Source organism: Peromyscus maniculatus, chromosome 1, assembly GCF_049852395.1.
Source record: "Peromyscus maniculatus bairdii isolate BWxNUB_F1_BW_parent chromosome 1, HU_Pman_BW_mat_3.1, whole genome shotgun sequence".
Lineage (NCBI taxonomy): Eukaryota > Metazoa > Chordata > Mammalia > Rodentia > Cricetidae > Peromyscus > Peromyscus maniculatus.
The window spans coordinates 102,705,186-102,718,515 of NC_134852.1; the positions used below are offsets into that span (position 1 = coordinate 102,705,186).

A 13,330-nucleotide genomic window follows, 5' to 3' on the forward strand; every position below is an offset into this window, starting at 1 on the left:
GGCTAAGCCCATAGGCACCCATGGTGCTCTCTTACCCGCTCTCCCTGCCTCAGTTTCCTTTGCTGTGAGGTGCATGTTCCCATCACTTCAGGATGAGCACTGATCAGGTGACAAGAACCCACTGGTGAATTTAGTAGTGATGACTTACAGCTGGGTTGGATGGCACTACACCTACCTGGTTGGTATTGTGGAGAAGATGAGGCTACAATATTTGAAAAAGCAAAAGCTAAATCCAGTGACAACATAACCTTCTATTTATAGGGCTCTATTTGGCTTCACATGTATTTTTTTACCTCACTTCTTGAGAAATAGGTTAACTAGAAAATAGCATTGTCCCATTTTTAAAACAGAGGTTTGCAATAGATTAGGGGACCTAGAAACCTTGTGAGAATTGGGAAATTGAATCTCAGTCAGTATGAAGAGAAACTTCTCTTTAGAGTATGAAAGAGAAACTCCTAACTTTCCAGGCCAAGAAAGAAGATGAAGAGAAAAAGAAAAGAAAGGAAGAGAGAACGGGAAAGAGGAGTAATTTCAGTCTGCTTATCTGAAGTTCAACAGATCAATGAGCAAATAGATTTGCACCTGGGTTCCGATGCAGGAAAGACATGAATGGAAACCTTTCATGGCTCTCCTTAGATTTATGACCTTAAGCAAATTAGTCAACTTCAGCCTCTTTCCTTTCCTGCTTTTCTCCCTGACCTCACCCACACCTCTCTCCTCTCCCCTCCCCTTTCCCTTACTCCATCTTCCCTTCCCTTCTGGTCCCCTCTGCTCCTCCCCTTCATGTCCCCTGACTCCCCTTTCCTTCCCTTCCAGTTCCCTGTCCTCCCTTCCAACCCTCTGCCTTCCTTACTTTTCTGTTTCTTTTCAGTGATGACAATGTAATTTCTTTTAATACCACAAAAATTAAGTGCATTGGTTTATCTTCAAGTATCTTCACCACTAACACATAGTAATATCTCACCAAAGACTTAATACTTCTATCACTACAATTGTTATTATTGTAGCATCAGTTCTTAATTTTAAGTAATTATGAGATCTAAAGCATGTCACTTTTCTATATTACTATCCTATTTGTAAAATTAAAGAAAATTCCATGGATCTCCCTGGGAAGGGGAAATATCATAGATTTTTTTGGGTAGACTGGGGGTGAGTAGAGATGAGAACATGAGGGACCAGGTTGTGGGGAGGGGTGGCAGGAGAGAATAGTGGGAGAGATGACTGGAATTGGAGGAATTGGGGGCAGGTGATAAGAAAAACCAATGCAATGGAAACTCCTTGAAATCTATGAGAGTGTCCCTAGTGAAGACTCCTAGAAATGGGGAATATGGAGCCTGAATTATCCATCTCCTACAACCAGGCAAGGCTTCCTTTAGTGGAACTGAGGCACCAACCCAGCTACAAAAACTACTACCTACAATTTGTCCTGCCTTCAAGATGTGCTGGTGGGTAAATGTGGCACAGAACTATGGGAGTGGCCTACTAATGACTAGTTCAACTTGAGGCCCACACCATGAGGGGGATTCCATGCCTGACACTGCCTGGATAGCCAGGAACCAGAGGCTGAACACCCCAGAGACCTTGGATAGAACCAAACATGACTGGCCAGTGACAACAAAAAAGTCAGTGAAATGATTCCTAATAATATTCTGCTATAATCATAGACCAGAGTCTAGCCCAATCATCATCAGAGAGGGTTCATCCAGCAATTGATGGGAGCAGATGCAAAGACCCACAGTCAAACATTAGGCAGAGCTCAGAGAACCCTGTGGAAGAAGAAGAGGAATTTCAGGAGCCAGAGAGGTCAAGGACACCACAAGAACAGTGCCCATAGAATCAATTTATCAAGAATCATAGGGGCTCACAGAGACTGAAGCAACAATTAGGGAGCCTGAATGGGCCTGAGCTAGGTGCTCTGCATATAGTTTATGGTGGTGTAACGTAGTGTTCTTGAGGGACTCCTAACTATGGGAGTTGGGGTTATCTCTGACTCTTTTGCCTGCTCTTGGCACCCTTTTTCTCCTACAGGGTTGCCTCATTCAGCCTTGATATGAGGGTATGTGCCAAGCCTTATTTTAACTTGTTGTGCCATGTTTGATTGATATCGCTGGGAGGCCTGCTCTTTTCTAAAGGGAAATGAAGGAGGAGTCAACTAGGAAAAAGAGGAGGTGGGGAGGGATTGGGATGAGTGGAAAGAAGGGAAACTGTGGTCAGGATGTAATATATGAAAGAAGAATAAATGCCAAAATAAAAAAGTAGAATAAATAAATAAGAAAATTAAGAAAAAAAGAAAATAAACATTCCTTATCTCAACTTAAAGTCCTCTTTTTCCCCCACATGTAAATTACAGCAAGTTGTTCCTCTCTCATAGTATTACATGGTGATTTAAAAAGCTGATTTATATGAACTAGGTGCCACATTAGTGAATGTGTAATTGTTAGCCACCATCTTTTAAAGGGCAGGAATCTAGATGTGACTGAGTGGTGGTCTTGGAAGTCTTCAACTGATGGTAATTATAGGTTCCAAGTACTTCCTTCAACCAGGCATAGAAGCCTGAGACTGTCCAAGGATATGGGGATACAGCCTAGCAAACTGTGGGAAATAAGGAGAAGGAAGAGAAAGTTTTCATTTCAAAAGAGAACATGAGTGCAATTTAGGAAGAAAAAAAAAGAGAAGATTTATCTTTTTCAAACCATTCTTGTTTCCATATAGGCCAGCTTAATGGAGGTTGTGAGGAAAAAGCTGACACAAAACACAACCATCTTGGCTATCAGTCCTTGGCATATCCAATCCACTTCTTAATACTGAGGTCTTATTTCAGACCCAACAGAATGTACAGATAGATAACCCCAATGTGCTCCTCTCCTGGCCAGAATCAAGCTATAATCCAAATGGGGCTGATCCTCCTGGCAGCTTCTACAGATCATGAAGCTAAAGGTTAGCTAATAGGATATCTACCAGCAGCCAGTGAAAGCCAGCTGATGGATAGCTTGAAGTTCAGAGATTGATAATTTTCAGGGAAATGTCTCTCTGTCTCTGTCTCTGTCTGTCTCTCTCTCTCTCTCTCTCTCTCTCTCTCACACACACACACACACACACACACACACACACACACACACACACATCAGTGGCTTCCATTTGGTTTCAAGTTATGACACCATGGCTTATATTAAGGTCATTTTAGGGACTATGCCCTTGTCCTGAAAGAATGAGAAGACAATCAAGATGCCAGGCCCTAAAAGCAGTTTATATACTGTTCCAGACATATTTTACCTCCTTCTTAACTTGGCAACTGCTTGCCTTCCATTTTCATGCTCTGGCTAGGCTGGAATGCTTCTTCCATTCCTCATGCTGCAATCTTACTGGTCATGGCATGCAGTCTGGTTGATGAACTAGTTGGTTCTTCTGTTTTCCTATGCTGCTCCTTAAAATTTCAGAAATGGGCCTGGGTTCAGTCTTTGACCTTGTTCATCCTGCACTTCTGGGAATGAGCTTCCTGATACCCAGCATGCTTTCCAGAAACTGTACTCCCTACTAAAACCTCGTTTGAGAAGACTTCTTCACTGTAAGTGGTCTGACACAACCTGCTTACTTATATCAGAAATATTTCACAGAACTGGCAGTTTCCAAAAGTAGACAGCATCAAGGGTGAGCATCATTGTGCTAGCTAGTTTTATGTCAACTTGACACAAGCTAGAGTCACTGGAGATGACAAAGCTTCAGTTGAGAAAATGCCTCCATGAAATCATGCTATAGGCAAGCATGTAGAGCATTTTCTTAATTAGTGAGTGATCTGGGAGGGACCAATCCATGATTGGTTGGGCTACCCCTGGGTTGGTGGTCTTGTGTTCTATAAGAAAGCAAACTGAATAAGCCATGAGGAACAAATGAGTGAGCAACAATCCTCCATAGCCTCTGCATCAGCTCCTGCTTCCAGGTTCTGGCCCTGTTTGAGCTCCTGTCTCGACTTCCTTCAGTGATGAACAGGGATGTGGAAGTGTATGTCAAATAAACCCTTTCCTCCCCAAGTTTCCTTGATCATGGTGTTTTATTACAGCAATGATAAACCCTGACAAAGACAATCATGAACTCTGCAAAGTATACCTTCACTGTGTGGACTTCCTTATTAATGTGATTCTCTTAATGGCAAGCCCAGAAGTCATTCTTTTACTGGCCAAGGCAAAGTGGCCACTATTAGCTTGGAATGCTCAGGTAGGCTATGAATCACAAAGACAGAAAGGACGCAGCAATGGATGAATCACTTGATCTAATAATTGACATTTTAGCAGTGTTCTCTCCACCTGCTTCTTGATTCTCTGTGATTAGCTTCATTTTTTCCTGCAGTAAACTGGCTTTCTCCATATACAAGAGAATGCAAAGTCAAGGGAAAACCACTTGCCCTTCACTGTTAGGGTCACCCAGGAAAGGCTGTTTTTCTTAATCCTTTAAAGTTTCAAAATGCCTGCCTAGGTTTAGACAAACACAAGCCTTAAAGCTGCAGATGAAAAGGAAATTATTTCTCTCTTCCCAAATTTGTTATGGGTCTCCTTCCAGTGGATGGGAATAAGCATATGGGAAAGGGAGGCTGGAGTGTGTTGAGTCACCAGTTTGACTGATGGGTTCAATTAAAGAGGAGATCTACTATGAAACAAGGGTTTATATATAGGGCAGTGTGGAGAAGAAACTTAGAGGGAACCATCAAAGCAACCAGGGAACTGATTGCTAAAACTCAGAAACCCAACCAGACCAATCCAGGCCTGACTTCTGATCCTTGCAAAAGCCAACTGGGAAACAGAAGTCAGAATTAACAAATCTTATATGAGTAACTCAGATATTAGCATGGGGGCAGACAAGTATCTTGGAAATGTTTGGTAAAGTTTATAAAGACCTATACAATATATAATGTTTTTCTTTGAGCCCTCATATATACTTTATAGTTGCATTTAGTCAGTGATTTCTAAGTAGGGCTGGGTAAATAGCCTAATGGTAGAGAACATGGACAAAACCATGGTTTTGATACTCAGCACTGCACAATTAATAATAATCATAATAAAATTCTTGTTTTCTTTTGTATATACAATTCAAATAGAGAGTTCTAGAGACATATATAATCTTTGTTCATTTTTACATATGGAATCTTGTTGCAAAGACCAAATTTACATATGGGAAATAGAAATAGCATAAGCAGAAAGTTATATATAACTCTGCATAGGAAATGGTTCTTAAATGCATTCATATATCATAAAATATAACCTATAAGAAAAAAAGTTTAAATAAAAGCCTCAGATTTATTCGATGTAAATTTAGTGATCAATTCCATGCTTGATAACAAAGACCAGCTATGATAGATTGGCAGTTTTCAATTGCCTTAAAGATATGAGACACGGGCTCTTTTGTGGGTCATAGGGACCAAATAAAAAGCATAGATGTTTCATCAGCTTGCTTTCAATATCTAGTCTGCAATACCGTGAGACATCTCTTCATCCAAAGTGGTCTTTGCTTTGTCTGGTTCTTCTGTGATGCTCTAGAATAGAGATCTTAGATGCATTGTGATAGAGTCACCAAAGTGCCAGGATTCTGTAGCTGCTTAGTGGGGGAAACAGTGGTTTTTGGTACCCTAAAAAGCCAATGTTTACATTTCAGTTCTCATTTTTCTGTAACTCCAGTGTTCTCATCTTTACATGGATATAGTAGTAATAATGCCTTATAAGTATGGAGGTATGGCTTTCTGGGGAATTAAATGTGAATGTGTTATCTGTATATATATATATATATATATATATATATATATATATATATATACCTTTAATAAACAGTGACATTGTTATTACTACAAGCTAGCATAGCACTGAGATCTCTGAACTCTGAGGAGATTACTAACCATCAAATATGGTGTAATGTGTGTATTTATAGTACTCTATCATTAGGAACACTTAGAAATATTTGGCATTAATCATGAAATGTAGTTTATAAGGTGCATTCAAACTCATATCCTCATTTGATCTTTAACATTTTCTAATGTGATCACTATTATTTTCACTCCACAGAGATAAATGAGCCAGAGATTCTTAAGACAGGGTTACAATCCAAGAAGTTGTGTAACCCCCAAATCACTTAGTTGGAAAGTTGGGGAACCAACTTTGAACCCATGTCTTCTGACTCAAAAGCTGTTCCCCATACCAAAAAGCTTTTTACAGATGGTATTTTTAGGTTTGCATATATGTGATCTACCTTTCTCCAAAGTCTCTATTCACCTGCAAGATACTTACTGATAATTAATAACACACCATGAGTATCCAGCTGACCTGCTATGTAAATATGTACATCAAATTCATGTTTGTTATTCCTGGAGTTTTAAGTTAAGCAATAGAATTTTGATACATAAAGCCTAATGCAATTCCATTAGTCTTTGGATTAGGATTCCACTGGCACAGACTGACATTAAAATGCTGTTAACTCTGTTAACTCCAGAGGACAGAGTTAATGAAATGTCCCAAAAGTTGAGCACTTGCCAAGACACTGCATCGCATAGGACAGCTCTCAATTAATCATGATGAGAGTATTTCCCCTATCTAAATGAAATCTGTAATTTGGGATGGATTTTAAAGATCTTCTGGGGAATGAAGGAAAGGTTGATGTGACAATTGTAGGAACTTGAAAATAAAGATAGGTCTATTCAATATTCATGAAGTCAGATTGTTGATGCAAATAGATGGCCATCTCTTATTTTCCAGTGCGTGGTCCTGTAGCACTCCTATATCAGTCTTCCACAGGTTCCCTTTAAATTTACAGGAAATTACTGGAAACTGCACAAATCTTTTTGAAAAAGGAAGCTTACCACATCAAATATGATTTTCTGGAATCTCTGATTTTTCATTTTCTTGTCTAATGTTCATGATCATAGATACATAAATGTAAAAGATGATATAACATATGTACTAGATAAATATTTGTAAGTGAACCTTTATTGCATTAGGTAAGTACACTGTCATATGCTGGTTTAAATATTAGCTGAAATTTGATTGTGCTTACTTGAGAGAAAAATCAAATTTCTTTAGCAAACTCATTTTATAAAGAAATGGCACACATTTTAACTTCTACCCAATTTAAGAGAAATCCCTACCTCTTGTTGAGCACAAACCCTATTACTGTTGTGTACAATTAAAGGGAAAATTGATGTGATTTCTATAAATGCTTAATTTACTTTATTAAGCATTACAAATAGGTAATGTGAGAGGATGTATGGAAACTCAACCTTCCTATTTCAGCCTCCAAAATCTGCTCAGAGCAGGTACCAGGCCTCAGGAAATGCTTGTGGGTATCTTTGTAAAATACAATAACAGAATTGGTCTCTGAACAGATTATTGGTTACTTAATTTTTTTTATTTCTTTTCTCCAGGCTAGCCCTGCTCCTATAATTGTCAACACAGATACTTTGGACACTATTCCTTATGTAAGTACCATTTTCATTAAGACTTTATTTTAAAAGTCTGGTAGTACTCAATTAGCTGATTTTAACAGTCACTGTGAAATTAGTTCTATCCAATCCAAATAATATGATAAAATGATGTACATAATTAGTTGTGTGAGTTTTGTTTTGATATTTCCTGAACCTTGTCTTAGTCATACAAATGTTTCTCTTTTTCCTTTGTATTTCGTAAAGCAGAGTGGCCAGTCATGAGGGAAAAAAAGCATAGACCAGACTGTTAAAATACTGTTTGTGAGGTGCTTCGCTTGAAAGTAATTGAAATGCTGGTAGCAGACGTGGTAAACATCATTGTGTTTCTGGCTAAACAAACATTCAGATCAATTTCTATTGCAGAACCTGGAACCTAGTTAATGAATAAATATTTGATAGATTATTTGGGACTCCTGATAAAAACTGGAGGGAAAATATTACAGATAAATTTTCCATATAATAAAATATGCAGATTTGTGAAAATGTGGAGTATGAAATAGTAAGAGTAGCCATGAGCATGAAATATAAGGATGGGGGTAGACTAATAGCCTGGAACGTTGGAACATAACCACTATGGTGGCCAAATATTTTAAGGACAAATTCTAGATCTAGAGACTGGAAATAGGCTCAGTGTGGGAGGATGATTGACATGATTTTGAATTTTCTGTGAGTACTTTGAGCTCGTTGATGGGTAGATGATGGTGACCAGGGACCAAAAGATAACCACATATCCCACAGACAAGGTGTGGAGTAGGAAAGAGGGGCCAGTGGAATAAATAACAAGAACAGATTTCTGGCCTTTAAGTGTGTAAAGCATGTAGAAGTACTTAGAATTGGCCCAAAGAAGGTACTTGCTACTCACCAGATGTTCTCAGACTTAGAGTCCAAATCCCACATGCCTAGAGGCACCAAGCAAATCCCAGACACAAATCAAATAGGGGATTGTAGGAAATATAAAGCACATGGCCCTCTAAAGAGGACAGCAGCAACATGGGGCCGTTTTGCCAAATCATGTCATTTTGCAAGAGATGTTGGAAATTTACATCTTTATATAAATATTTTCAATTCCTAGTGACAGCTATTAATACTTTCCAAAGTTTGAAGAGAAAATTGCAAACAAAGTGATACTCATTCATAGGCTGCCTTTTGGAAAATACCAACCTCATGTAGCTGGAGGTCCCAAACAGTCTCTGCAAACCGCAAACCAGTCCTTAGACACAAGGGAGCACCACAGCAGAACTGGGGTGCAATGCTGGGACTTGATTACAGAACACCAGACTAAACTGGGACACAGAGTTAGGACAGAAATAACTGCAGTCTCAGCTTACTGCTGAATCACCTGAAGTTTTGCACTAGAATATCTTAAATCTTCCCAAACAAGAATAGTTAAGGGTCAGAGAGGAAATGTGGTTCAACTCTGGCTTGAATCAACTGGTCTTGGAAAGTTAAGGGCTCTGTAGAAGCTACAAAGTAATATCTTGAAGTCCCTTGGGGTCTGCTATATTTCTTATCATTCCTTCTACCTTCTCTCTGAATGCCTAACATTGTTTTAAGTAGTTAACAAACGCATATAATTTAGTTCTCCTATCCAATGAAGTATATTCTATTCATTTTTATATTTTAAAAATTGGGAAATAGAGTCTTAAGGAGGTTCAGTAACTCTCTGAAGTGTTCTGTGCAATAAGCTGGGCAATAAAGAAACCTAAATACCATTACTATTGCTTACAGGCTTTTCAGCTCCTATCTGGATGTTCCTTGTATTTCTTCTCTCCTTCCCTCTCTTATAGTAAGCCTCTCAACTTAAGAACAAAGCTTGCTTATATACCCCATTACTGCATGGGGATTTGATAGGGAAAGCTTGCCACAGAAATTCTGACTTTCTTCGGGATCCATATATGAAGGAATTCAATATCCTAAACAAATCTGTTTGGCATAAAACATTTGACAGCACAGAAAAGTAGTGTGCTCTAGCCACCTTTCTGTTGCTAGCATAAAACAATTAGCACAGGCAAGATGGGGAGGGATACGTTTATTTGGCTTACACAATGATGGTCAGAATCTATCATTGAGAATTCAGGACAGGTAGGAAGTCAAATCGGGAGCTTGAGTCAGAAACCGTGGAGGAGTGCTGTTGGCTTTCATTCCTTCCTCAGTTCATGCTCAGCTAGCTTTCCTTAACAGCCTGGGTCCGTCTGCCCAGGCTGAGCCCTTCCACATCAATCACCAGTGGAGACAATTCCCCCACAGACCTGGCTATAGGACAGTCTGATCTGGGCATTCCCCCATTTGAGACTCCTTCCGATGACTCTAGGCTGCTTCAAGTTGACAGCTGACACTAACACAGATACTGTGCTTTGTAGAGGTAGACATGGGCCACAGAGGCTTGGTTTGGCAAATGCGACTATTTTTTGTAGTGAATCAATAATTTTCCAGAGCTTTCTGTTAGGGTTCGCATGGCTTCACTGTGAGGTGCTGGCATGTGAAAATGGCTTATCAATAGGATCTAAATCAAAATCTTATACAGACATGCTCAACTGATATCCCAATCGATTAGCTAGTAAAAGCAGCCACATATAATGAATTAGTCCAGTTGTTTGGATTCTTTTAAATGTCAGCTTGGTGCCTAACTTTGATTATTCCCAAAGCTTTCGTTTTCTGTTTAATCACATTTTTCTGCCCTATGTACAAACCTCTTTTTGATGTCTTAAGTGTAAGGCCTATGGTGAAGTGTGCTGAACAGCTCAGAATGGTGAAAACATACCAATTTCCATGGTGGTACATTCCTAAGCAACCCATTTAATCTTTTTGGAGATATATAAATCCATAAGACATAAATTATAGTACATACCTCAGATAATGTTAAGAAAATTAAATCAGGTTTTATATATGAAAATAAAATTGTGGTTGTTTGATTTCTAATTGGTAACAATGTATGTGCCTTTTTAAAAATACAGATTTATAGAGTAACACTTGGCTAAATTCTGGGAGAATTTTATAAGTATGAATATCTTCTTCCAGATAGAATGAATGTATATGTGATGTCCACTGAAAATGGCAGGTTTAGTGTGCAGCCAGTTCTGTGGATCTCTTTGGTTCTTGATATAGGCTCACCCTGCCCTTTTTCGCTGACTCACTTGGTACATAACCTTGAACAAATCACTGTTCCTTTCACAGTCTATTTTCTATTTTTTCATTCCCCAGTGTTCGATGCTTTGTTTCCTTCTTTCTTTCCCATGTTCTACTTGTTCACATAATTTCAGCTCTATTTAATGAAAAAATGAATTTAGAGTTCTCCAGGGTATTTTAGTCATGTTGCATAAGAACATTTCCTTCTTAAAAATATTACCTGAATGACAAGTTTCGGCTTGTATTTTGATGTTCTCCTCAAAAATAATTTCGATATACGTGCATGTACTAATTTTGCTGATGAGTAAATTTGATTTGGAGATATGAATGTTTCTGATGGAAACGGTTCCTCAGCATACTTGCAAAGGGTAATCAGGCCAAAAAAGCTGTCTAGAGTCAAAGTAAATTTTTATGCAAGTGTCTAATAAAGGAACAAAAAATATTTAGACACATGGTGACTTTTCAAGAAGATATGGGACATTAGAGTTCTGCCATTAATGAGGTTTTCATTTATGTATGTATTAAAAGCCTAGTCACACATATTATCAGCATATATCAAGGTCAGGTATGATTTGGGATGTGGTATAGCCCAGCCTTGCGTACAAAGTATGAATCTCCCTATAAAATTAAAATCACTCAAAGAGACGCAATGGGACAGAGGAGGTGGGGGAGTGAGAGGGGGAGAGAGAGAGAGAGAGAGAGAGAGAGAGAGAGAGAGAGAGAGAGAGAGAGAGAGAGAGAGAGATCTTTTTATTATTTCAAAACTGTAATTACTACTTTTTACTCAATTTTCTTATGCTCTTTTGTTGCATATTTTTATACTAAAAACCAAGGGTATTCTGTTCTTAGAAGTTTAGAGTGTGTGGAACTTCTCTGCGACCTGCATGTCATGTACTCTTTTTTACTGACTTGCTTTTTCCTTTCAATAGGCATGTCAGAGTTTAATGTTGGCCCTGTCTGCTTTCTAAAAATAAAATTAATTGAAGAGATTATAGAATGTCTTGTGATTTCTCCAAGCTCCTCTAGTGTTCATCTGATGGACTGGTAGTTTTCTGGAAATGCACCACAGGAAATAGAAGCCTTGAGAATCATGAATTTTCAATCTCAGTCAGTAATTTACAGATCAATTACTGCAAATGTCTCATGTTATAGGTAATTGTACCCCAGCTAGTGAATACCAAACTTGGCTTACCATTTAGTGTAACCCCATGTAACAGTAATTTTTGGTGTGTGGCAGCCATAAGATCAGTGGCATACAACAGTGAGAATCTATTTCTTCTGCACATATTTTGTCCTAACTTCATCTATGAAGTACCAGATTGGCAGGAACAGGAGGTGGAATGATTAATTCCCTGGCTATGCCATTCATAAGTGTTGGTCAAACCACCACAGTACAGGACCATAAAGCAAGCCTAGCAGGGACTCTGTTCATGTTAAACCCACTCACAACCCATTATCCAGAATAAATTACATCACTGCACTCAAAGTAGGGAATGAGTAATTATCTGCTAAACTGTGAATGAGCATACTATATCATGGCCTTGAAGTACTATCAACTGATACATGAGTACAAACTTAGCTTGAATAAATAGAAGCGATGATGGAGAGAAAATAGGTCTGTTCTTTGGGAAAGCCTTGCAAGAAAGTAGAAGAGGAAAGAAGTGGAAGAGAACAGAAAAGATGAAAGAAGAATTAGATTACAAAAATATGAGAAGGCCCTTAGTAGCGATCACCTGCTGAACTTGACTCAAGAAGATCACTTATGTAAAAGTCATTTGAAAACAATCATGACAGTATAACCTTGGCAGTGAGACATGCCATTGGACAAAAACAAAGCTGTGATTCTGGGCCAGAAGCCAAGACAGTGATGGTAAAACAGTTGCTGAAAAATAAGGTGTGACCATATGAATGAAAGGAAGAGAGGTGAATGAGAGGAAAATAAATGATACTTTGGATTCAGGTACAGATAAAAATTAGTATTGGATGGCAGTAAGGTTCATTTCAGTAGCTATAGAATGGGTTTGGGATTGTGATATGTCTGTTACCAAGGTATAAGTGACACATGTACCTGATACCAAGAGTAGGAAGGTGAGAGGAAGATCTGTTAGGAGCGAATGATATTATAGCTGTGAGTTAACCAAGTCCTTAGTTGTGGGCCTGGACACTTAGACATTGATTTATTTAGATCACTGAGTAGAACAGCAGATCCTTGTGATTCAGGCTCCTGTTCACATTTAAATTGACAGCTTTATAGAATACATTTACTTCTTCTAACTGACTTAGAAATGATTACTAATGGTAAAGCATTTTGGAAGAATTTTATGAGGTTAGCACATTCATCCTTCAGCAAACAGGTTTTCTTATTTCATACTTTCTCATGAGCACTACTAAAACTTACATTGTTGATAGTTTTATCTGGAATATTATCCAGAGATGAAAAATTCTTACCTGTCAGAAAGCAGTTTAATTTTGGCTAAACTGTGCCCATGAGGCAAGAAAAAATTCATCAGTAGAGGCAATGCCATCAATACTTGTTCCAGCATCAAATCTAGCCAATTTGAGTGCATTTCTCAAGTGTCAAAAGCAGTAGATCCCCTTACTCTTTAACTTGTCAACTCACTCTAGAAGGTGAAGTGTGAAGCAGAACTGTGCTATTCAGATGATAATGTGCACATGAAGTACATAGTGACTGGAAGATGCAGGCTGGGTTCAGTAGGCCTAAGGCGAAACCTGGAAGTTTGCATT

General features: G+C 38.5%; 1 protein-coding gene across 22 annotated transcripts in view; it reads left to right on the forward strand.

Annotated features, from left to right (window-relative positions):
* Window positions 1-13,330, forward strand: part of Dlg2 (discs large MAGUK scaffold protein 2) — a 1,859,766-nt gene that overhangs the window by 1,175,722 nt on the left and 670,714 nt on the right. For 20 of the 22 annotated variants that reach the window (XR_013043174.1, XM_076547134.1, XM_076547135.1 and 17 more), the window contains one exon: window positions 7,400-7,453. Coding sequence is in view for 21 of the 22 variants with exons in the window: in XM_076547134.1 (XP_076403249.1) it covers window positions 7,400-7,453 (54 nt within the window). In the remaining variant the exon portion in view is untranslated. Of the gene's footprint in view, window positions 1-5,601; window positions 5,719-7,399; window positions 7,454-13,330 lie in introns of those variants that run through there. The other 2 variants (XM_076547159.1, XM_076547152.1) reach the window with 2 other exon arrangements.